Genomic DNA, 24,135 nt, shown 5'->3' with positions numbered 1-24,135 from the left:
TTATAGTCACTACTGTCCATAGCAGGGAAGGATGTGATGTCTTGTCGCTGCTAGTCCTGATTAAAAAAAAAAATACTCAGTTCATTTCTGCCCTTTTTTGTGCGTGCATAATTTCTTCCTTCACCCCCACCAGACAGTTGAGTTTGAGAAGAGTATTCCACTTCCTTCATCATGGACATTGTACTGTCTTCACCTAGTTCAGCATTCCTGGTTGTTTTTGAGTTCACTCACTGAAGTGTGATCTGGACCTTTCATACGGTTTCAGGTATATGGAGACTCTTTCAAATGAGGCTTCAGGTGGATGAAATGTGTTTAATTGTGATTAGGCTGTGTAAATGCAAAATACTTGCTCCTCATTGCATTTTCTTCCTTATTTTAAGGAGTTCCCAAATGTGTCGGTTTGCATTATACAGATCAACTGCTTTCTTCTGCCAGAAGTTAGATTCTAGCATCAGTCAGGGCTGTAACCTCTTCTAGATGGCTGCACGTGCATGGACAGGTACTTCTGTCTTTCATACTTAGAAATAGCCTTGCTTCCATCAGGAAGTATGGGGTCCGTCTCTTCTTTCCTTTTTTGAGACCTTCATGACACCTTCAAGAGTATTTAGTTGCATGAACAGATCCAGCAAAGGATCAGAAGTCTAGGAGTAGAGCACAACTAGATGCAGTTCTAAACCCCTCCATAATTACCCTGATGAGAAGGCTTTTGGATTAGACTCCTTCCCTTTGTGGTGCTGGATGAAAGGTGTTGGTAGATCAGCTCACAGGCTGACCCCTGTAGCATTTGTAGTGAGGAACATCCTCCCTGTGCAGCTTTTGGTGGCAGAGCCAGTGCTGAAGAAATGACTCCACCTGAGCAGCTGGCACGTCCCTAGCGTGCACATTTCTCCCTGCCCTTCCTCCTCTGGAGCACACCTCTGCTGGCAGCTGGATTCGGCAGCTGTATGCTCCTGTAGAGAGGCGACTTCTTCCCTAAACAGGGGAACTTCTTGCCACCAACTTTCTACCTAGCGTTTTGGGATGAGCAGATAATATCTGGAGGGGGTACCTACCTATTCTATGCAAGAAATTTCTGCAAAATCGGGAGGCTGAAAAAGCAAAGCTGGAACAATCTCCCATAGTTGGCTGATTGTATCTCTTTTTAAGCAAGTTACGCTTTTTCATGCTCCCTTTTGTGGTTCTCATATTGTCTCTGGCTGCTGGCATTCGGAGGTCTCCATCAGTCAGGCCAGCTTTGTGTACTCTCAGGTAACCTTAAGGTGACTGTCTTTTTCCTTTCTCTGCCAGTGTTGGCTCTTGCCTTGTTTTAGGGACAGAATTCTTAATTTACAGCCCTGAAGCACAGCACAATGTTTTGGAGATGCTTTCCAATGCTTAAAACTGCTTTGTCTGGAGTTGGCAAGGCCCTCGTTAACCCCCGTCACCCGAGGCTTTGTGTTTGGCTCTGTTCCCTTTGCTGAGAAGTAGCAGCGATGTGGAAATCGAAGGCCTTTTATAATGCCAGACAGCCTTTGCCAGGCTGCAGGAATGTCACCAGTGTCTAAAGAGATGACATGAGGAAATACATAAAACCAGAGGGGGAAAATAGATGGCCGTGTGTCTCATTAATTTTGGTTTTAATGGTGTGTTGCTTTGAGGAGATGTCACAGCTGGGCGAAGGGGGAGCAGGATGCTGGCCAGCGTGTATTGCATGAGTCGGTCAGTCCGTTGGGCAGCATTACAGGAGTGACTCAAACTTAACGCAGGTCCTGGCTTACTCTTTTTATCATTTTTGGTTAGTGGATAAAGTTCATAACACCCTCAAGGTGAGGAAAACTCTTTGCTAATTATATGAAAGGTCTTGCCAGGTTCTCAGGTGGAGTAAGGTTGGGAGATCTTGGGGTTTTTCTTCTTGAAACAGAAAGGGCAGGGAAGTGAACAGCCCTGCTCAGATTTTGTGGAAGGTGGCCTAATACTTAGGATCAATCACAGGCCGAAACTCTCACTTGTGCGGTTCCTAGGATGATACTTGCTTCCACAGCGCTTGCAGGGAAGACTTGCTCCTGTCACCTGGGGGGATGTCTTAGAAGGTGGAAATAGTCTTCTGTGTTGGTGTTACAGCTGCAGATCCCCAGTCAGGTCTAGTGCAGCAGAGCCAAAGCACACCACCTGGCCTGCCACAACTGGACATACTTGAGGCAGCAGGTGGAAAGAACAAGAGATAGCAGCAAGTAGGAATATGACAGAACCGAGAAGCTCTGGGGTCGGTATGTTGTCTCTTAAGCTGTTGGGTTAGGTGAAGGTGTTCAGTCAGGAAATACTTGATACTTTTAGCTGTCCGTCTGACTTCTTAAAGCACCATTTGCTATCACTTAATTTGCTTACCCAAAACTGGAAGAATGCAGGGCGTAAATGAAGTTTATTTGCAATTATATGGGATTTGGAACCACTTTGCTTCAGCAGAGGGTCCTGCTTGAAATAGGGCTTTAGAGTAGGAGAGTTGTTGCTTCTGTTTGGGTAGGTGCAGAAGGCTACCAGCATGAAATACCAAGCGCTGTTTAAATCAATCACATGCTTCAGAGTGAAAAGCTATACAGATAAAATAATCAAATATTTCCCTATCTCTGTACAGTGTCACAAGACTGAAATTTCTCTTGAAATACCTGAACGTTCAGTAACCATCTATCCCCACGTCTCTGAATCATCCCTCTGAAGCTCTTTGTTACAGGGGATTATTTCATGCCATCTTTGTCTAATGAGTTTCTGTGTTTAGGAAGCCAACAAGGCTTCACAAGTGAAAGCATCAAGTGGCTCCCTCTCTGATGTGTTTTTTTTAACGTTCAACATATTTGTAGCAATTCTTCTGTTCCTCTCCAGAATGGATGCACGTTACCCTCAGTGTTTACACTGTAAGGTTATCCCTTTAAAGAATTCCTGAGGGAAGTTCAAAAGGGTTTTTTTTCTTTGAAAGATTCAGTGTCTCTTTTTGTGTGTATGTCTCTTACTTGAAAGAAGGGAAAGGGAGGGGGGGAGTGAAAAAAAAAGTGCTTTATCTGAAAAGAATCACATCAGCTCCGTGCTGATAGAAGCCGCTGTCATCGCTTAAACGGCTTAGCGCAGTCAAAAGGCAAGAGGACTTAAAACAGTGTCTTACACAGGGATCGATGGGTGGAACACATAACTCGTAACTGAAAAAAAAAAAAAGCAGCAGCACGGGGTGGGGGGAGAGATAACGGTAATGATTGCATTGAGGGAAGCTTGAGGGAGGCTTGTTCTTTGTAACACAGCTTCAAAGGTGTCTGGACCAGCGCCTAAGCAAACTGTCCTGTGAAGTCTCTGCCTCTGTAGGTCTAGGGGGAGGCAGGGGGGATGCTTGCACCCTTCTGTTTCTTAGCAGATGGGACAAAGATTAGTAAATGCCAGGTTAGCAGCTCCCTTCTGCTGCTTCGGATTTGAGGAGAGGATTTTGTCACTTGGCCTCTCGCTGTCCGTTCCAGGAAGATGGCTTGTCCAGGAGAGGGGAAGGAGGCAAGCGGTGGATGGGGCGGTTGGGGAGATGGGGTGGGGGGGCGGGATGTCAGTTTATCGATCGCACCTCAGTCAGGAGAGCTGCAGGCGCAGTGCTCTGAGCACGAGCGGCAGCGTGCTTAATGTGATTGAAAGGCAGTTAAAATGGCGGTGACCTTTTCAGGGGGAATTAGATTGCCTGCCAAGAGTGGTTAGAGGGAGTGATAACGCCAGCTTGAGGAAGCTGTCCAGTCTGCTTCAAAGGGAGAGAGACAGAGACGGGGAAAGCAAGCTGGCAGCAAGTACCATTTAAAGCACGAACTGTGTGGTCTGATAGAACAGAGATTGCTGTCCTCTTTAGATATGGAAGAATTGAAGAATTGTAGCTAAGTTCTCTCCACCCACCCTGTCGTCCTCTTCTCCCCTCCAGCTCCCCCAGAAAAAAGCATTCCTCTGGGCACGGTAGCAAGGTAGTCACCACTGCTCTTCTGGGTTTCTTTTCCTTCAGCAGATCAGTTGCATCAAAAATAACACAGAAGAGAGAAAGACTTTGAAAATGTTAAAATGGTAAGCAGGGCATTTTCAGGGAAGGATACTTTCTTAGAAAGATCAACATGACAAGGATCTGTCTGATAGATTGCGATAACTCTTGAAGAAGGAAAAACACACAGGGATTACTTAACTCTGAAGTTTCTCTTTATTTCTCCATGCTGCCCTCCTCCCAAGCTAGCAAAGGGTTTGTATGTGTTCGTTAATGTCTTACCAAGGGAAAAGAGCAGCACGACTTGGCATATGCATCAAGGGACTTGAGTAAAGCCTTATAAGCTGTAACAAACTACAGTTACCCTTGGGTGCCCATTTGCATTGGATCTCATGTCGTGTCCCATTAGAGCAGCTGCCTGGAAAGTGGTACTATGTTAAAATGCCTAAAAGTTTCTGACAGATGGCTGCAGTCCCTCTGTCAGCTTTCTGTCTCTGCAGAATCGAGATGTGCTTTGGTTTGAGCAGAAAATATTATAGGCCAGCCTTTGCCCAGCATGAGTTAGTTGTCCAAGAAAGAGCGTTGAGGCAATAGCTACATTCTCTGCCAATTTGTTCTCCTTCTAAATACATGCAATATCAGAAACATGCCCTCAGGTGTGAGGTCCTGTCCTCAGAATCTAAGTAGATGCTTTTCAGTTCTCCTGCTTCAGTAGCAGGTGTTTGTGAACGTAGTGACTTCGCTCATGTCTGGTACTGCTTGGCAGAAAGCTCCAAATAGAAGAGCAAAACTCAGTTGCACTTCTCAGTGCAATTTCATCAACACCAAGCTCTACAACAAAACTCTGCAAAATCTGTTTGACACATACGTGGAAACTGAGCATGGAGAAGCATCTTCTCTAATGTTATGAAGATAGTAGTGAAGCTGGCAACAGAGCTTAAAAGTCTTGCTCTAGAATCTCACCTAGTAGCCAGCCGTGCCCTCTTTTTCATGTAAAATATAATGAGGCATACAGAAAAGCTTCAGGAGGCAAGGAGAATTTCCATTTTTCCATGCCATGAGGTTCAGGCTGCATTTAAGGTGATACTAGGAAGGGTATAAATACTGAAATTCAGCAAAAGAATTTGAGCAGAACAACAGAAGTGTGACTTCTCCTGAGAGAGTGTGTGGGAAAGAAAACGTTGCTGGCATATTTAGACCTTTTGGAAGAATGGTCTAGTAACTAGAATAATCTTCCCCATTTCTGTGTTGATGAGTCAGAATTCATTCATTTTACCCTGGCAGGCTAAAGCAAACTTCACCTTGGATGCAAGAGCGGTCTGTGGTAAAAGTGTAGGGAATCTTTGTCATAATGAAATTCTTAATCTTCCTCCCACTTAGCAAGAGCTCAGTTCAGTGCCTTTCTCTGTAACATTTCCTGTGTCAACGCCCCTCGTTGCTTAGTCTCTAAGGTGAATGCATTTATACATCTGAGCATCCTTCCCAGCCTCGCAGTCTTGGTATTTTAGCCTTCCTATATTTGGTTTGATACCTTCTACTGATCGCTTCTGCCTGCTGTAAGCTTCCAAGTAGCTGAGATGTATAAATTTCATGTTTCTCAAGTGCTTATTCTGTGCCTTATCCCCCCTTTAGAGGGCTGCTGAGTCCCAGAGCACTCGTATGCCTTACCTCAGCCCTTGTGTAAAACGGTGGTAATCCTGGTAATCCCTCTGTTGCTGAAGGACAGTACTTTGTACTTGTCTGATGGAGTAGCCCAACCACTCCTTAATGTTTGCACCTCTCTCCTTTGAGAGCAAGTACTTGTCCATAAGGTAGTACTTGACCTAAAAATGCTAACAGATCTGTTTGCATAGCATTACATACAATAATCAGGTGGGCTGTACCTGAGTATTTGTTCGCAGTTTGTGTCCACATACAGAATTTGAGGGATTCTGTGGCTAATAAATGTCTCCTGGGTATTGTACTGTATATTAACATCAGAAGTTGACTTCAGTGAGCAGGAAAAACAGATGAGAATAGTACATGATTTAAAAAGAAAAAAGTTCAGAATTCCTACCTTACATACACAAGGCAGCGTGACCCACCATGTAATTGATGCTCAATATCATGTGTGTTTAAAGTTCATATAATGCTTCAAGGAACAGTGTTTGCTTCATTTTGGAACACAAAGTAATCAATGGGATTTAGCAAAGTAAAAATCACTTTAACTGGAAAAAAAAATACTAGTGTTTATAGCTGTTAAAAGTCCTGATTGTTGATAGTACATTTTCATTAACTTGAACACATGCAAAAATTTAAGAACCTTAATTTTTATGCTCAAACTGCCAGAATTCGTTAGCTGAAAGGGGTACAATCAACTAAACCTCACTGTTAGATTTACGATAAGATTTATCTGTGGGAGGAAGGGGAATTCTCTCAATTTGTCAGTATTACATATCGTGCTTGGGGAAGGAAAAGTGATGTCTGTCACCCAGCATCAGAGGAAGGAGGGAAAAAAAATTAAAAAGACAGAAAATGCAGTTGTAACACTGTGAAATTGGCAGGGGGAGTAAGGGAGCAGGTAGCACCTAAAACTAGTCAGGTTTTTTTAAACTGACTGGGTTTCAAGTTGACAGCATCCCTTTAAACTTCAGTTTTCTCAGATCTGAGACATGCAACATAAGATCTTCAACTTCCATCTGCTGCACTTGCGTAGCTGCTCTCTGCCATACATTTTTCTAGTGGTCTGTTTGCTCTGGTTTTGAAAGTCCCAGGCTTTAAGACAGTCATTTTATAATTTCTGGTTTTTTCCAAGTGTCTGCAGTTTTGCTAGAACTGCAACCTACTTCTTGGACACTCAGGTCAAACTTCAGCCTTAAGCACACAGTAGTTGATTGACGTGATTTTAATAGCATTTTAGAATACAGTTGTTAAGTCAGGGGCAGTGAGATTTTTCTAAAGGAAAAAGGGAGCACGGGTCTCAATGGCTCTAAACAGCTCCTGTCTCCGCATGTCGTCTCTTACGCTTGGCGGTGAAACGCATTATCGAGTAGTGCCCGGAAAGTGGCTAACTGCGTTTGACACACGCCAACTCCCTGCCTCCACACTGGATAATTGCATTGTCAACTGTTCAGCAAAGTGGCAGGTGACACTGCAGCCGGATTGATTGTCCTAGTATGGAGGCTCCCAAGACTGTCAGCCACCCAATCGATAGAGTTTACACAAAACACTGTGACTGCATCTGTAACTAATTTCAGTTTGAACCTTGCAAGATGTGGCTGTCCCTGTTTCCTGGCCTCTCTTCTTCTTTTCTTGCATCTCCTCCCTGGGTGAGGAAGTTGCTTTTCTGCTGAAATCCCAGCTTTATTTTGTATTTTGGAGCTGGAAGTGAACAAATCAATGGTGTGTTTTGTGGTTTCAGAGTTGAGGGCATTACAGCACATGGCTAACTAGCAGCTCCAGTTTTGCAATCAATAGGCTGATCAATTGATTAAATTAGCACTGATTTTTCTTTCTTCTTTCCAACCTAGAAAAGAATTAGTTTGGGGGGAAGAGCACATGGGTTTGGCCTGTAAAATTCAGCCCTTGGTTTTTCCAGTCCTTGGCTGCCTTTCGCTTACAAATACAATCTCAGTGTTCATCATTATTTAAAGCAAACTGCATTGAGCCCCGCCGCTGGCAGCAGCCTGTTGTAAGCCAGGGTGTCACTTTCAGCTGTTCACCAGCCTTGCTGCTTCATGCTCGGCTGCCTTAGAAAAGTCATCCTGCAAGCTCTGCTGTGCTGCTTTATTATTGGCAAAGTTGCGACATTCCTGTGATCCCTGTCAGTGGTGCTTATTGATCCAGTGATGTGAATCTGCTTAGTGATTCAAGATTACTTTAATTCTCCCTCTTCCTTTTTTGTTTGTTTCCACCCTCTCCCCAGGGGAGCAAAGGCTTTCAGATCCACCTTCCCCTGACTGTGGAAAACAAGCCATAGCTGCAAAGACCATGGCTGTTGCTGCTGCTTTTGTACTTCAGCTGTGGGTATTGAAGAGCAGCCTTCGAGATACACGTGAGGCTGTTCTCACTTTAGTGCATCGCGCTGGTGTGAGTCTCTAGGAGGCAGCTGTGCATGAATGGCTACACCAGATCAGACCTTTGGTCCGAGTGCGTTTTCCCCTCTGTAGCCACAATTCATACCTGACGGGTTACAGAGAGGCATAAAAGAAATCTCTGGAATACTCCTTGGTGCTGTGAGGGGCGGGGAAGCCTCTTCCCCCCGAGCGTTGCAGCAGCTGGCTCTTACCCCGTACAGTGGAGCTTGCCTGCCCTTTGTTCAGCACGCCGCTGCAAAATGATGTTAATGGTCATAAAATTATATGGCCCCTTTCTTTAAAGGCAGCTGTTCCTCTGATCTGTTAGCAAAGATCACTGTAAGTGTCCGAGACACTGATAAGCAGTCAGGTCTCTGGCAGCCCATTTGTGGCTCTGTGGGAGCTAATAGATGGCATCAGATGGATGCATCTGCTGTTTCAGGTGTATGCTATAATGACACAGTTGGGTGTCAGTTTTCCAGGTAAATCACTGTTTTGCTTGAAATGGTTCTGGCTCCAGAGAAATGAAACCCTTGTCCTGCAAACGGGCTGGGAAGCTTTTCATGGCACGTCATTTTTTCCTGCAACAGGCTGGGAAGCTCACCAGAAGAACTATTCTGTCCCTGTTTGTGCTAGGAAAAAATGGGGGAACAATTTCACTGCCTAAAAATGTGGCTGGGAGGGCGTGTTACAGACCTGCAGAAAGACTGCTGTTCAGCATGGCCTCATCTCTGCCTTCCTCTTGTTTTCAAGAATCTCTAATGGCTTTCTCTTTCTTCCCAAATGCCTTTTAAAATAAAACAGCATCCATGCCACCTTGTCCTCTTAGTACTAGTTTGGGATACTTCAGCAGCTGATGAAATAAACCCAGTTTAAAGCCGTTCTCGGGAAGTATGTGTGAGGCCTGGCCGTGTGTCTGCATAAACTACTTTTATTGCCTTCATTGTTTTTACTCTCCAAGAAGCCAACGAGTGACATTTCGTTAAGAAAATAGAGTGAACGTGCTGGAAAGGGAGGTTGGGCAGAAGGGGGTCACTGCAAGGAGTGTAATTAGCAAAGGCCAGTTCTGGAGATTTACGGGAGGCTTTTTTGTCTTCTTTCCTGAAACGTGTAAATTACCAGTGAGCAAAATGAATGCCTCTTCCCAGCCAAAACAGGCCCCAGTAGAGCTGCATGCCCCCGAGATGGATTTGGATTTAGACCCACTTCACAGAATTTACTCAGAATTCTGGATTTCTAGAATATATCTAATGTAGATTTGACACCCACTCCACCCCCACTCTTTGGGAGCCAGACAGGAGAAATGCTAGTTGTACAGATGAGTTTGATCCTCTGCATGAGCAGCATCCAGTAGCTGCATTCATAATGGTCGTGCAAATAATAATACTAACATCTTAGGTTTGTTCCTCAGTCTTGTTTGGAGCGATAATTGAACATATACAGAACACCTGGTCCCCAGAACTGACTGAGCAGCCCGGACAGGAGCTGAGGAGCAGCGGTGGGGTGCGGTAGGTCTGTGCTTTCCTAGCTGTGCTGATGAAATTTGGCTGTGGTCATCTGGGTCTGCTCTGAGCTGGTTGTCTTTACCTTTCTGCTCCCGAGACTGCCAGTCTCTGTGTGAGCTCATGCCTGCGCAGGAGCCGGCAGTGCTGCCAACACCTGAAGCAGCATATGTTGTCACTTTGACCATCTGCTACTGAACATGATGGAGAAAAGGAGGGACTTGAATGTGAGGCCCTTTGTTCTGTGAATCTGCTTATATATCATGTTAATGACTCTCGATCTTAGCTTGAGCCACCATTCACTTGAGAGATGCTGAGATGACCGGTCATCGGGGGGGGGTTGCACAAAGGAGGTGAGATTTGAGAAGCAGTGCAGAGGTCAGAGAGCATGCTTAGGCATAGGGGATGGCTTAGGGGAAAAAAAAGTGCTATGACAACTTACGTAAAGGGGAAGAAAAGGATCTCTGATGAGATTTATCTCCAGCCATTATTAATAGGCACATGGAAGAAAGTGGGAAGTGTTTTCCAGTCTCCTTCAAGCTCAGCTGATTCCTGTAGCCTGCCAGTGCCTACAGCCTGGCAGCAGCAGAGAGTCATGCGAATTTTTCTGCTTTTCAGACCTCTGAGTCAGTATTTCAATAACACTGTTGCTTGCGTGGAGTACCTAAATTTTTCAGAAACTGCCTTGAATTGGTGTTCAGGCAGGCTGCTCCGAGGCCAACCCAAGCAAAGCTGTGTACACAGTGCTGGAGGGTGGCGGGCGCTCTAGGTAAGTGATCTTGATAGGTACATTCTGATTGATGGGCGAGTTTGTCTCCCAAACTGTCACAGGGTTTATAGAGGTGCCACTCAATACCAGTGCTGGAATTGCTTGTCAGAGCACCTGGCTACAAGAGCAATGGGGATTGGAGACAGAGCTGTAACTTTGTTTTTTCTCTGCTTAATGGCCCCAGCATCTGACCTGCCTGCTCACTCCTGTTTGTCTGGACCTTAAGGAGGCAGCTGGGATTAAGATTGTCAGAGGATTGTGCTGCTTTAGCATTGGGAAGCTAATTGTATCAGGGCTGGCAGCATATGACGAGCAGTTGCCTCCTACCAAATGCATGGCAAGAGCAAAAAAAAGTCTTCCACAAGGAAAAGGAAAGATATAGTAGTCTGTATTTTGGGTGGTTCTTTTTTGTTTTTTTTTCATCTGAAAGTAGCATTTTCAAATCCACATGTGGCATTTCGTTCCTCAGGCCTTAGGTGACTCTCCTTGTAAGAGTCGCAGCTGCTTCTGTGAATAACAGATTGCGTCTCTTGTGAATTCTTAGGTCAAACTCACAACTTAACATTCAGTTGTTCGATTTCACTTTGTTAACACATTAGGATAAAGTTCTGGTCCTGAACATTGACCTCTGGAGAGCAGCACTGACTTTAGAGGTCTGCTCTAGGCAGCGTTGCTGATAGCCATGAATTACTGTGCGACCTTCAGAAGCTGAGCCTTGCTGGAAGAACCCTTCCCCACTCCCAGTGCACGCTATTGAATTGCAAATAACCTGAGTGTGATGGTAGGGGGTCTTCTGGAAGCTCCCGTTCTCCTCTAGTAGGTCCAAAACAATGCTGTTGCAAAGGCCATTTCTGCTTGACACCCTCCGTGCTCCATTTCACATTTTCCTTGCTCCTGGATGGCAGAGTACGCTGCCGGCAGGAGCTGGAAGTTGTGAGCCCTCTTTACACTTGGGCTGAGTTAGTGAGAAGCAGGTGTGATCCTATCAGGCCTTCCTTGCATTTAGTGGTCCTCTTAATCCATTTATAACAGTACTTGTTCAGAAATCTGGTTTGAATGAGCCTGAGATGAATGAATAATGTCAAGCAGTTCAGACGTCAAATATTTGAACAGCTGCGTGGGTGTTTTCACTGGCTTTGTGCATGGAAGCAACCCCAGGAAGTTAGACAAGGAGGGTCAGGTTGAAATTGTGGCACCAAACCCCAGCCTGCTGGAATTGGCCTCAAAATCCATCCCTGCTGCAGATGAAAGGACATTAGGATGCCAGCGACAGGCCATTTGCTCCACAGGTGATGCTGGACTGAGCTTGATGCTGGACTGAGCTTTGCATCCTGTTCTTTGGTGTTCTCTTGTGTGCAGTGGCAGTACTGGGATTTGTGGACCTTTTGATTCACATAGGAAACATATCTTGTGGATTTTGTTTTTCCTGATTTTTTTTTTTTTTTAAGTGGCCTCTGAAGTCCTAAAACTCAGCACAGCTTACATTCAAAGTCTTTTCTGGGTTCACAGAGGTTACTTTGTTTAACATAGTTTCTGAATCAGTATTTTATTTTATTTTTACTGTGTTGCAATGGACTGTACTTGGTCATGTTCAAAAAAAAAAAACAACTAAAATCCATATCTGGTGAAAATCTGAGAGCTGAATCACCTTATGGTGGCTTCCTTTAGGCGATGGCCTAGGAGTCCTTGTTTGATCAGGGAAGAAAATTTACCCTTCTCCTGCCCCTCATCTTAACCTATGAACTTTTCTGCCATGCCCTCCTTTGTGACTGAAATGCTCTTTCAGATGATCCCAGTGTGTATCTGTCTTCATAAGAGACGCTGTCCAAACCCTTCCCCTGCACCCTCCCTGCATAGGGAGGATAGTACTGTGTTGGCAGTGCAGTGGTTCCTATTACAGAGCTAGATTCAGCAAAAGCTCTGGAGAATTTTCCTTTCAGACTTAAAAGGATTTTCTTAAATTCAAAGGTTTTGAGAGCAAGGACACCAGGATTGTGAAGTCAAGGTGCCTTTATTTGTTAACTGTATCGCAGTAAGCAGATCTTCTTTTCTTAAGCTCTAACCATAAACCGCTAGTTGGCTTGAGTCACTTGGGAACAAAATTGATGGAAAGGTGCGTGTTTGCTGTGTGCTTGGCATCCTTGTGGAGAGAGGGACACCGAGAGCAGTCCCACATACATTCATTCTTTGGGGCGCCTTTTCCACCCTCCAAGGCACTTCCTCCAAGTGTTCATTGTCTGGCTAATGTTCAGATCACCTCTGGGACTGGCCAAGTCACAGCTCCAGCTTTGCATGATTTGTGTTTCCCACAGCTACAAGAAAAATGAAGAGCTGTGTGTCCGAAGTTTATGGCCTTTGAGAAGTGATGGGCTAAAGTAATGCCAGGTGCAGGGGATGGTGTTACTGCAGGTTAAATGCCATGCCTGTAAATTACCACCCCATCGCCCACTGTGACTTCTCAGGAAGCTTTGAAAGACTATCCAGCTTCTCTGACAGGTCTCTCTTACTCCTCTAAATCTTCTCCCAAACATTGCAATGAACTGAAGGGGTCAAGATTTACTAGATAAGCCATTGCAGCAAGAGAAGGCAGCTCATGACATGTCAGCTGGCAGTGTGCAGCCCAGTATGTGACATACTTTTAAAGGGGTCTGCTCAAGGGGGCTGCCCCAGTGACACTGCAGAGCTGACCTACAAGCATGGCTCCTTCAGTACCTGGTGCAGGCGGTGGATGCTGCATTGTCGATGCTAGTTGTGTTACCTCTGCTAAAAATTAAGGCTGGCAATTACTTTGAAGTAAAAGGTAGTTTATGCTTCTAGGGAAAGGTTAGTCTTAAAATCATTGTCATGCTGCGGTTATCACTCGTTAAGGACCTTCTTTATATTCAGGGAAGAGAAATATCAAATCCATATAAACAAATTTTATTGGGGTCTTAATGAATCGGTGAGAGCATCCGTTCCTCCAGAACGACAGTAAAGAACAGTGTCTGCATGGTGTCCTTGGAAATGAGACCTTCACCTTGCCCTGCTCTCTGTACAGTTGCAGACTGTTAGAAATACAGCTCGCTCTTCTGGGCTGGGAAAGTGCAAGTTTGCTGCTGACTGCATGAGCTTGTGTAAGTGTGCTGGTGAGAGCCCAGTGGGATGAACAGGCTCAGATACCTGTAGCGCTAAAAGGACTACCCTAAGACTTGGCAGTGTCCTCATTCTTCAGGCACACACCTGGTATTCAGTGCTTCTACATTAATTTTAGCCTGTCTTCTGCATTTCAAGCCACCTTCACAGTGCTGAAATGTACCCCCTTTGGGGCATTTGTGCAAAGCCAAGGCCATGTATGTCTGCCTTACTCTTTCAGTGTTTGCAGGTGGGATGTGCTCCCTGGTCTAGCCACAGACTTAGCTCACCAGCCATCTGGATGTGCCACGTCCTCCAGGCTCCAGCATGTACCCTCTATCCGTGAGCCACATGTCCAGGTCTGCTGTCTGGACAGTGGGGTGCTAAGTGAAGGAGTGTACGGGAGGCAGCCAGAGCAACCAAATTTCTGTCTGCATTGCTTATGTTGCCCAACAGCTTAGATCTGCTGCAGAATTGAACGTGAATGAGGACCTTGCACCACCGTAGGATTCAGGGGATCTTTGCTTAACTTCCACTCTCATGGGAGAGAGCATATCCAGTGTTAGATTTACTCATAAGGAGTAAATATGTCTTCCTTAGTTTCTCTTCTGTTAATGAACCTTAGGCAGCAGATACCACGTGAAGGTTCATCGTTGTAGGTGTTTGTCTGCAGGTTCAATTAAAAGAAGCCTGGTTACAATCAGCAATAACACAGTCAACAAAATGCTTGGGAACCAAAATATATTTATATTTTGGTAGAAGGTGGTGATTGTTACCCAGTTCAGTCTGGGGTGGAACAGTTCATACTTGCTTCCTGCTGAAGTTGGAACTGGGATCATTCCTGATCCACCCATGTTGGAAGTGCAGGACTCTTATTGATTTGCACTGCAGTTTGCTTACATAAGAAGTGCTTGTAAGGAGCTGTTAATGACTGTGGAGTCTGATTATTTTTTTTTTCCTCCTAGAAACAGGTTTCCTATTGTTAAATGGTTTATGTCTTAAAAATCTCAGGCATGACTAAATGAATTTAAAAAAGAAAAAGGTATTTCTAATTGTATTTTAGCTTCTGCCTGCCCTCTGCATCTGAATTGACTAATTCAGAATGTCCCTGTGGCCTTCTCTTACCTGCTAGTAGTGTAGTTTCTGTGTTAACCACTTCTGTGAAAAATCAGTCAGTCTTCCCTGTTTTCTGTGAAAAATCAGTCTTCCCTATCTTGCTTCAATTTTCTTCTGCCTTTGAGAGGGACCCTTCCAGTGCCTTCAACTTTAAAATAACTTGTGTTGAGACCAAAAGGTCAAGAATATTTTGTTTTCAGCATTGAGGGGCATTTTAGAGCATAAAATCCAGAAGTTAAAGCATTTCTGTGTTTCCTGTGCAGTCTTTGGAGATGGTACCTTTTGTGAAGCTGTTAAGAGGAAAGGACAGCCTGCAGACTGGTGCTGTCACGCCATCCTTGGGAGACCTCCTACACTTCACCTCCAATTCAAATGCTTATCCCTGTGTTTTATTTTTTTCCAGGTTCTGGGTTTATCATGTGCAGTGGCAAGGAGAATCCAGACAGCGACGCTGACCTGGATGTGGATGGAGACGACACACTTGAATACGGGAAACCACAGTATCGTTTTTGAAAGGCTCTTACTGAGAGGGAACCTAGAGGTGCATCTTCAGCTGGCTTTCATACGGCACTGCCCTGGGTAGTTGTGGATAATCTGTCTCTAGCCCTACTGGATGTGGCACCGCCTTCTCCAATTGCCATGTTATTTGAACTAGGAGGGATTCCCAGCTACACATTTTGAGATCCCTCTTTTGATGCAGCACTCCTTCAGACTGGTTGGTGAAGTAGGAGAGACATTGCAGGAGGTCAAAGTTAGTGTTTCCCTGTTCTGCTTCATAAGCAATCTGTTGTCTCCATCCAAGTTGCTTCCGTATGGATAGCTTTTCCTGCTTCATGAGCAGAAATTGAGTTTATTTTCTACAATACACCCCTTTGTTTTCAGGGGGGTTGCACACTATTCACTTGCTGCTCTGAGAGGCTGTAAAACTTTCATTAAGGGCAGTTTTGGGGAACTTCTGGGAGCCAAACTCTTCAGAGAGAGCTCTGGGAGAGGATCTGGGAGACACAGCCATCAAGAAGAAATTCCTGCAAGGGTATTAGGCAGACATTGGCTCAGCTATGGTGAGGGGGAATGTATAGCTATGAAATTAGATTTTATTTAAATCTGTACCAGCCTTTAAAACTGAATCCTCAACCCTTAGCCAGTGAAAGATCTCTGTACCTCAAACAGGAATAGTAGAATTGTGCAAGTTAGACTTGCAGAGGTTGAGGAATTGGTTTTCCCTTTCTAAGAGGCTGTGATGTTGCAGTCAAAAGACGTTTCTTTCTACCCAAAATAAAACTTTAAATCCAGAATTAAAAAGCAATTAAAAAGATTTTAAAAAAATTTAAAAATAAAAAAAAAGAATTAAAAATGTACCAGCCCCTCTTCTTTTGATGTGTCCTCAGTTGGAATGAATTTGTTCTGTATCCCAGATAGTGTCCTAACCATCTCAAAAGCCTTTCCACTGTCTGCAACGAGGCTTTACGTTCCTTAACCCCTTGTGCTCAGGTACACAGAGGCAGACGTTATCCCTTGCACTGGGGAAGAGCCAGGTGAAGCCAAAGAGAGGGAGGCGCTCCGAGGTGCTGTTTTAAAGTAAGTACTGACCCTTTCTAATTTGCTTTCGTTACTTTTGGGGAGTCTCCATTTGTGCAAAATACCCGTTCACTTGAGCGCAAGGATCACGACGAGAGGGACTTACAAAGAAGTATCGTGTGATGTGTGGGTCTCCATTTCTACCCGTGCAGCGTCGCAAAGCCTTCCTGCACACTCTCCCTCCCTTAGCCACTGCACTGCACAGCCAGTGCTGTCTTCTCCCTGAACAGTGCTGGACAGAAGGTGAATTCTGGCAATGGTGAAACTGTGCTGTACTAAGGCCTTACGTGTCATTTTGCTTCATGATGAAATGTGGCCTCTCAGTAGTAGTATAACACGATGCATGGTGCTGTCTGAATTGCATCCCATTATGTATGTGGGGTACGCAAACTAATTCCTTGGCATTCGGCTCTGAGGTTGGGGCAGGACGCGTGCTCTGCCCACATACATGTGTGGAGGATATAGGCAGCCAGCATTCAGGGCACTTGGGGAAGCATTTCAGGCAAATAAAATGAGTCTTAACAGGGAGGTAGGATTGCTTTCTAAGCCCTCTGCCCTGCATAAAACAGGGCTTAAATTACCCCTCTATCTCTTTGACTGAGTGATCCTGTGGGGTCAAGGTTGAAGTGATTGATAGAGCAGTGAAATGAAGTTTTCTTACTGCTTAGCCTGTCACAAACACTAGTTCAAAATTAGGTTCCACTCCATAGAAAAGTGGCATTTGCTGCACTGGATCCAAACCATTGGTCTGTTTGGTGCTTTGCTAACCGTGCTAGTCTGTAGGCAGGGCCTCAAAGATGCTGAAGCTCCTTCACAGCCAGGACAGTGATATTGTCGCAGGAGGGTATCGGGGTACCCTTTAATCAGTGGCTGTGACACTTAGTGCTTGGTGAGACCACTAAGGACCTGAGACATGGACACCCACGTGGCTCGCACCTAACACATCGTTCTGCTTTTTGGGCGAGGTCCTTGTGTGTCTCTGGACTTGTTTGCCCATCTCTAAATCAGGAGAGGTGATGTTGCTTGTAAAAGCACTTCGAAATTCTGGCAAGTTTCTGTAGAATTGCGGTAGGGTAGCTGATGCCTGAAGCGTGAGCTTATGTTACCTTCTGAGAGCTGATATGTTACCCAGCCACAGGTCTGCAGCCAGCTCTGCAGATCTTTCTCTTACAGTCTCTGTTACTGGCTTGAAAGTGAATGGACAGGATTAGGAGTTATCGGTACTTCGATGCTGCTGTGCTTCAAATGGAAAGATGGAAAAGATGGGGCTTATGAAGGTGTAAAGTTGTTCTTAAAGGGGGAAGGTATTGCAACACAGAGGATTTCTGGTCACAAGTAAGGTTTTCATCTTTGAAACTACATATTCAAAAATGAGCCTTGGGTCACAGGTGCTGTTTGAGAATTCCAGGCCTTCAGTCAGTATCACAACCACCACGTGATTCTACAGAGGTTGCAGCTAGAAGTGCAGGTTGGGAGAACGCTGGTGGAAAAGTGGGCCAGCACAAAAACACACCCGCAGCAGGCCAGCCGCTCAAATTTTGAAGCCTAGACTGATGGATAGAAGTATTGCATGAGAAATAGTGGGTGGAAGGGGTAGCTTTTCCCGAGCACCAAAATTTTCCATGTTCAACCTTTAGCATTCTGCCCTTTTCTCTTTTAGTGGTGGCACACCCAGTACTCGAATAACACCGGAGTTTTCTAAATGGGCCAGCGATGGTGAGTGTTGAACTTGTAAATTATTAATTTGTATGCTACAGGAGGGCAGATAGATATTCCATATCTTCTGATTGCCAGTAATTAGGCAAATAGTAGTTACAAACGCTCTTGCACAGTACCAGCAGATGTGTATGCACATACAATCATGGTATCTTATTGAAACTTTACAGCACAATTAACTGTAGTCAGTGGCAGCTGGGGGAGTTCCCAAAAATGCAACTTTAACTGGCATGGTAACGAGAGATAGGGGTTGGATTGACTTGCTGTCGTGTCAGTAGCAGACAGACTGCTGTGTCACAGGGGGAGCCATCAGAGCTTGACTATGTGATGGTGGTGTTCAGCTTCTGGGGGTTTAAACTATACAGAGACATGTTGCTTGGGGTTTTTTGCAACTGCTTTCTTATCATCTTCCCTTCTTTAAAAGGGTATGCTAGAGTCTTGTGTCATGGTCTGTTGGGTGGGTCTTGTCCTTGCTGTCCTCTGTATAGCCAGAAAAGCCTGCAGCGCTGAAGCCTGCACCTTTAGAGTCGCAACCCTAGGATCTGGCCTACTTCATGACCTGTAGTTGAAAGCTCATAGCATTAAGGGAAGGGGGGTGGGGGTGTTAAACCCATTCAGCTGCCAGGTTTTTTTATAATGCCAGCAGCACTGGAAGTGTAAGCAGCAACCTAGTGGAAATATGAGAATAATAAAACCTGGCGCTTTCCAGCTGTAGATGCCAAATCCATTTCCAGAGCCGGGCAGTGCTGCTCTGGCTCCCTTAGGAAGGGAACTGAAGCTCAGCGACCTGAAGAGACTTGTCCCAACGATTTTGTTCTCTGTTCTGTTACTGTAATGCTTTGGGCATTTGATTCCTAGCCTTGAAAGTACCTAGAAGACATAACCTCTTGCCAGTGAGGGAAATAAGTGGGTAGAACCGGTTTTGCCAAGGGCATGATGATTAAATGGAGAACATAGGATAGCTATCGCAGGCATTTTCTTCTGTGGGATAGGCAATCGCATTTATTTTCTGTGATGTGAGAGCACTTGCTTGTAGGTGCGTTCAGCTTCAGTAACTGCAGCCACCGGGATGATGAGGAAGCAGCCCTGATGACACTTGCTATGAGCAGTTTTCGTCATACCTTTTCCCTGAAGCCATGGTGCCGAACCAGCCTGGGGCTGGCCCCAGCACAGTTCATCTGGCTCATCTCCAACTGGTATCTCACAGCCCCTCCAGTGCTGGGAGGAGCCGTGGGACGGCTAGCACTAGGAGAGCTATGAGCAAGCTGTTCTGTCATACTGGTTACCTGGCATACATTTTTCTCCCTTTATGTGTCTGAGGGGTCTCCAGAAAAGGGAGAAGCTGAGAGGAGGATCTGGGCTGGGTGAATTTGTGCCAGACCCACCTTTCTGGAAGTACACTTTGCCTTGGCAGCTGCATCACACCTTTCTGAATTAAATCCCGGCTTAAACAACTGGTACATCCGTAAGGGTCAGTTACTATGAAGTGGAGAGAGGGTAGGGGTTGTATCTTCAGCCCTGAATCATAGAAGTGTGGTGTCCAGCGAGAGGGCCTCCCTGCCAGACAGGGACACGTAGCATCAGTCTCTTCTCTTTCCGAGAATCAGCATGAAAATGACTCATCAAAGTCCTCTGCTTCTGAAACTGTAACTTGCTCAGACTGTTTCATTGCAACGATCAAATGTTCTCTCACTAATTTGTCTGTTCTTCCCTCAACAGAAATGCCCTCAACGAGTAATGGTGAAAGCAGTAAACAGGAGACTATGCAGAAGACCTGTAAGAACAGTGACATTGAAAAGTGAGTGTAAAGTGGATAGCTTTCATTTTTCTTGATTCAAGGAACCGTATGTCCCATCTGGTGTTCCCAGAAGCAGTACTGGTTTGAGGGTGAACATATTTGAAGCTTTTACCACTGAGAAGGAAGTTGTACAATGGTGTCCAACATGAAGCCTGAACTTGGAGCTGTTGGTGTCCTGGCTTGGTGCTGCTGTATCCATAGAGGACCTGTAGGGAGTTCTCCCCCAGGTACCTGTGTGGTCCAGTACCCAGTGACAAGGAATTGAGCACAGCTTCCAAAGGTCGTCTCCACTCCAAATTGCTGCCTTTTAGAACACGTTGATAGATATATCCATGCTTTCTACCATATTCTAGTTATGGTGGGTTTTCAAGTATGTTGTGTGGTGCGTAACAGCCTAGACTAGAGCTGGGACTTGATGGGAGGTGAAGATTCAGACTCACTTTAACCAGACAAAAACAATTGGCTTGTCAGGCTATGCCTTTTTTTGTTCCCCCTGCAAGGTTTCAGCTATCAATGTATCATGGGATCCTGCTTTTACTGGAAGAGTTAACTTACCACTGCATCTTGGGTTTTGAGGACAGTCCTTCACATGGTCTCAGTTGTTTTCTCCATGGTACCTGCATGTTCCACCCTTCGTCTCTCCAGCAAAAGGGAATCCCAGAAGCCCAGTAACTTGGCAGAAGCCTCACTAAGAGAATTTCTTTTCCCTTAAGATACAGGTTTCACCTTTGAATGATCGCTAACAGAAATAATCTCTCAGTTCCTGAGTTTTTTTACCTGCAGTCCTTCCAGTTGATTCAGAAGTTTTAAGTCCCAGTCTTTGAATATACAACGTGCAGAGGCTCCTGGCCATCTGCTTTCCTGTCCCTTTCTGCTCTCTGGATATCCTGCAGTCTAGTCCAGGGTAGAAACAAATGGTTTTATCTGCACTGTGCAATTGAGTAATAACCTCTATCCTCAGCCTCCTTGCACATGTTCCTAGGGTAACTTACTGCTCAAGCAGATTTGATGATCCAAGCCTAAAACTACAGGCTCTTCACTGCTGCTGTGGATTGCATTAATTGGGATGGAGCAGTGTTTAACTTGATTATTGCCTGACATAAAATGTTGCCCCAAGATAAATGAGAGAGAAAACAGCTTCAGTAAGGTGGAAGCAATGAAGTAGTTGTGGGTTTTAAACAGACAGCATTTACTTTTTGGGGATGAGATCCATCGATAATTTGGGATCCGGAAAAAATGGTTGTGTTAAGATGACTTTACAGGAAGTTTTTATGTTTTGAGGGTTTTTTAATGTAGTTTGTGCTCCTCCTCCTGCCCCTGGTCCTGTCTCAAGGCGTCATGCCCCTGGCACATTTCATGATCTCTGGCAGTTCAGCTTGGCAAAGCACATGTTCACAGTCAGGGATTAACTGAGGAAACTCCCTGCTGCAGAGGAAACTTGTAACACTGCTTTGCTGTCTTGGCACAGGCTTTTTATTAGCATGTCCCAAACATGGGCTGTCTACTGTTTGATGCTTCTCAGTGAGCAGGCTCCAGCCAAGGACCAGTGAATCTGGGAGCTCGCAGGTCGATGCAGAAGCAGTTTTGTCCTTAGAGGGAGCCAACCATTGCATGCTGTCTTGATGGCAAGGACTCATCCCTTCTGCCCTCATCTGTCAGCCTCTGTCTCAGCCACTGCTTGGCTTCCCTTTGGGCCTCCTGCCTGTCAGCCCAGCAGCCCTCCACCCTCCCAGATCTGCTCCTATGGAAAATCTTTAAACTGCGGGAGCTGAAAGGATTTGACATTTTCCAGAACACTTGAGCTCAAGTGATAAAATTGACATAGCTTTAATAATCTGATCAAAGAGGCTTTAGCTAGCACCTTTTGAAGGATCCCAGAATCCTTTCCAAACAACACTTGTGCTAACACTGCTGTGAAGCGGGGGGAGTGTGTATGCGTGTGTGCACGTGTGCCACAATAACCTTGCCCCGGTAAAGCTTCAGTTCTGCAAAAAGTCAGCAAAACCCACTAGAAAATACAGGGAAAGCCTTAAGTGTCCTGCTGAATCTTCCCAATAATGTTGATTTTTTTTCAAAAGTAGTAGGGAGAGATTTTTATTTAAGGTGCTTTATTTCAACGAGGTTCAGAAAACAAGATGGTGTTTCAGGTGGAGAATTTCTAGCTGCTTTTTTTTTCCACCTCTCCTTTCCTTTGAGATTCATGTGTGATAAATAGTTTCTGTCCTGCCATTTAAGAAGTCTGAATGCTCTGTGTGCTTGTCTGTGTAGAGGGGTTCTGTTAAATTAATTGATAACAGGGATCAGAGCTAGAAGCCTACAGAAAAGGAGGGGGAAGGGTTTCACACTGTCTGGCTGCTTCCCACTCCACTGCTGAGCCATGATATATGGCGACCCAGCCCAACAGGCTAAATTGATTCATCTCTAGTTCCTGTTTCTTAATCTGGAGCTAAATTGGTTTCATTTTTCTTGTTTTGGGTGGTGCTTACAGGAAGTTTTTGGCAGCATCACTTTACTTCATTGTTTGTAACTTTAATTTTTGCCTTTAAATCTGAGCATTATTGATTGGCATGTTAAACCCTGTGTAGCATCTGATTAGCATTTTTAAAATTGTCCAGAAGCACATGGCTTACCACCTGTGTCAGCCATACTCTCCATTTAGAGCAGTGGCTAATAGAGTTAGCAGCGATCTGCGTATTGATCCTTCTCTCATAAGAATGACGTTCCTTCCCCCTCCCCTCTTCCAAAAATAAGTCTAGGCAAGGAGAGCGGTGTGGGTTTGCTTGTTTGGTTTTTAATCTGTTTAATACAGTACAGCAGGCGGTCCTCCTTTTGGCATGCAGCTAAAGCTCTTTGCTTGAGCAAGTTGATTTATTTTAAATTTGTGGAAGAGTCTCTTGCATGTAGAAACAAGTAGATGGAGTTTGAGGTAAGTCTGTGTTTGTTGCCCCACTCCTTGTGCCGTGCCAGGTCATCAGTAGCTTGAGCAGGTTGACCTCATCCGTGTTGCGTTAAACTTCAGACAGCAGCCACTGGTAATGAGAGAGGTGGTCCTCCTTCTCAGCACTGTGGAGTGTCTCATCCCTGCTGAGCTTTTCTAATCTTGCCAATGTGAGGTATCTGGGAGACACCTTGGGGTGCTGGAGGCTCGTGGGGAGAGGTAATTAAGGATCGCACTGGCTGAGCTCTGCCACAGTGGTCCTCGGCAGACAGGCAGAGCTCAGCTGGTGCAACGCTTACTTACCTTGACTCAAGAGGCAGCTTTGCTCGGAGAGAGCAGCCAGTTCCTAATTGCCCAGGTATCCTCCCAGACTCCTCCGCCCACGTTGTACTCTCAGCCAAGGCACTGTTGTGCAGAGCGCAATGCAAAAAGCACCTTTCCTGCAAAAAGTCTTCCTCCCCCTTCCCTCCCGAGATGCTGCCTGCAAGGGTCTGGTGCCATTTTGAAACTGAGGTTCCCTGGGGTTAAAAGCCAGCATCTTAATTCAGAGTGCCAATGTTCAATTTTGCTTTCTGCCACCAGACTAGATTGCAGGCCAGCAAGAGAGTCTGGGTTAGTGGCCCACTGGGTCACCTCCCATTTGTTTTCCTCAATTTTGTGTTGTCATAAATTCATTCCAGCCCGTTGTGGTTGATCAGTTTATCTCCGCCGGGGCAGGGAGCGCTGCGAGCATGATATATGGCACAGAGCATTGTAGCCAGCCTCTCCATGAATCACTCCAGATGTTTGGTGTCAGCCCCAAAGCAAACAGGACCCGGCCGCTGAGCGTTGACTACGATGAGCTCAGTATGGGAAGAGACATGACGTATGAATGTTTATTTAATAATTCTCTAATATTTCCAGCGGAGTGTGGCTGTGCCTTCTGGGGGAGGTGAAAGGGGGGGGAGGTTGAAGAGGGAAACTCTAATCTGTTGGGGTGGGTCATAAATCAGGCAGACAACATCATTAATCAGGGATGGGACAGAAGTGGAAGGAGGTGGGACTGGAGCTGCCATCCTTGGTGGGAAGGGGGCTGTGCTCCTTTTTTTTTCGTAAAACAAATCTTGTTTCTGATTTCGCTTGGCCCCAGCCGCACTGCCCGCATAATAGCAAACCCGGACACAAGGCTGTTTAAGTGAGTATGCTACCACCGCTATAAACCTTGCGATACGAGCCTGCCAAGCATTAAATCCCTTTATAATTATCTTCTTTATATAACACTTCATGCTCATCATGCTTCATTGGATGAGACGCTTGTTGGGTTAAAAAGAGGGTTTTAGAGACAAAAAGCAATTGTGTTTGTTTTATTTTTCCTGTCTCCTCTTTCCTCCCCTTCCCCCCCACCTCACCTCTTTCCAATCCAGCTGTTCCGAAAGCATTGGCTCCGGAGGGGTTCTAGCACAGCAGCACAGGAAGAAGCATCAGTTAAAATTAAACTGGGGTTGTGGTTTAGGTTGGAGTCCTTGTGCAAAGGGTCAGGCATGTGAGAGCAGCTGGGGAGGTGGCAGTGTCTTGTCGCAGGGACTCTGCTCCCAGGCAGACGGGT

General features: G+C 45.4%; 1 protein-coding gene across 11 annotated transcripts in view; it reads left to right on the top strand.

Annotated features, from left to right (window-relative positions):
- The window catches only part of RNF220 (ring finger protein 220), a 229,888-nt gene that overhangs the window by 183,473 nt on the left and 22,280 nt on the right, over positions 1 to 24,135 (top strand). For all 11 annotated transcript variants that reach the window (XM_080406146.1, XM_080406145.1, XM_080406144.1 and 8 more), the window contains 4 exons: positions 14,924 to 15,020; positions 16,012 to 16,098; positions 17,759 to 17,814; positions 19,534 to 19,612. In XM_080406146.1, coding sequence (XP_080262272.1) covers positions 14,924 to 15,020; positions 16,012 to 16,098; positions 17,759 to 17,814; positions 19,534 to 19,612 — 319 coding nt within the window. The remainder of the gene's footprint in view (positions 1 to 14,923; positions 15,021 to 16,011; positions 16,099 to 17,758; positions 17,815 to 19,533; positions 19,613 to 24,135) is intronic.

This window comes from Falco punctatus, assembly GCF_963210335.1.
Source record: "Falco punctatus genome assembly, chromosome: 11".
NCBI lineage: Eukaryota > Metazoa > Chordata > Aves > Falconiformes > Falconidae > Falco > Falco punctatus.
Note: the sequence above shows the minus strand (reverse complement) of the source record. Positions and strands in the feature narration are given on the sequence as shown.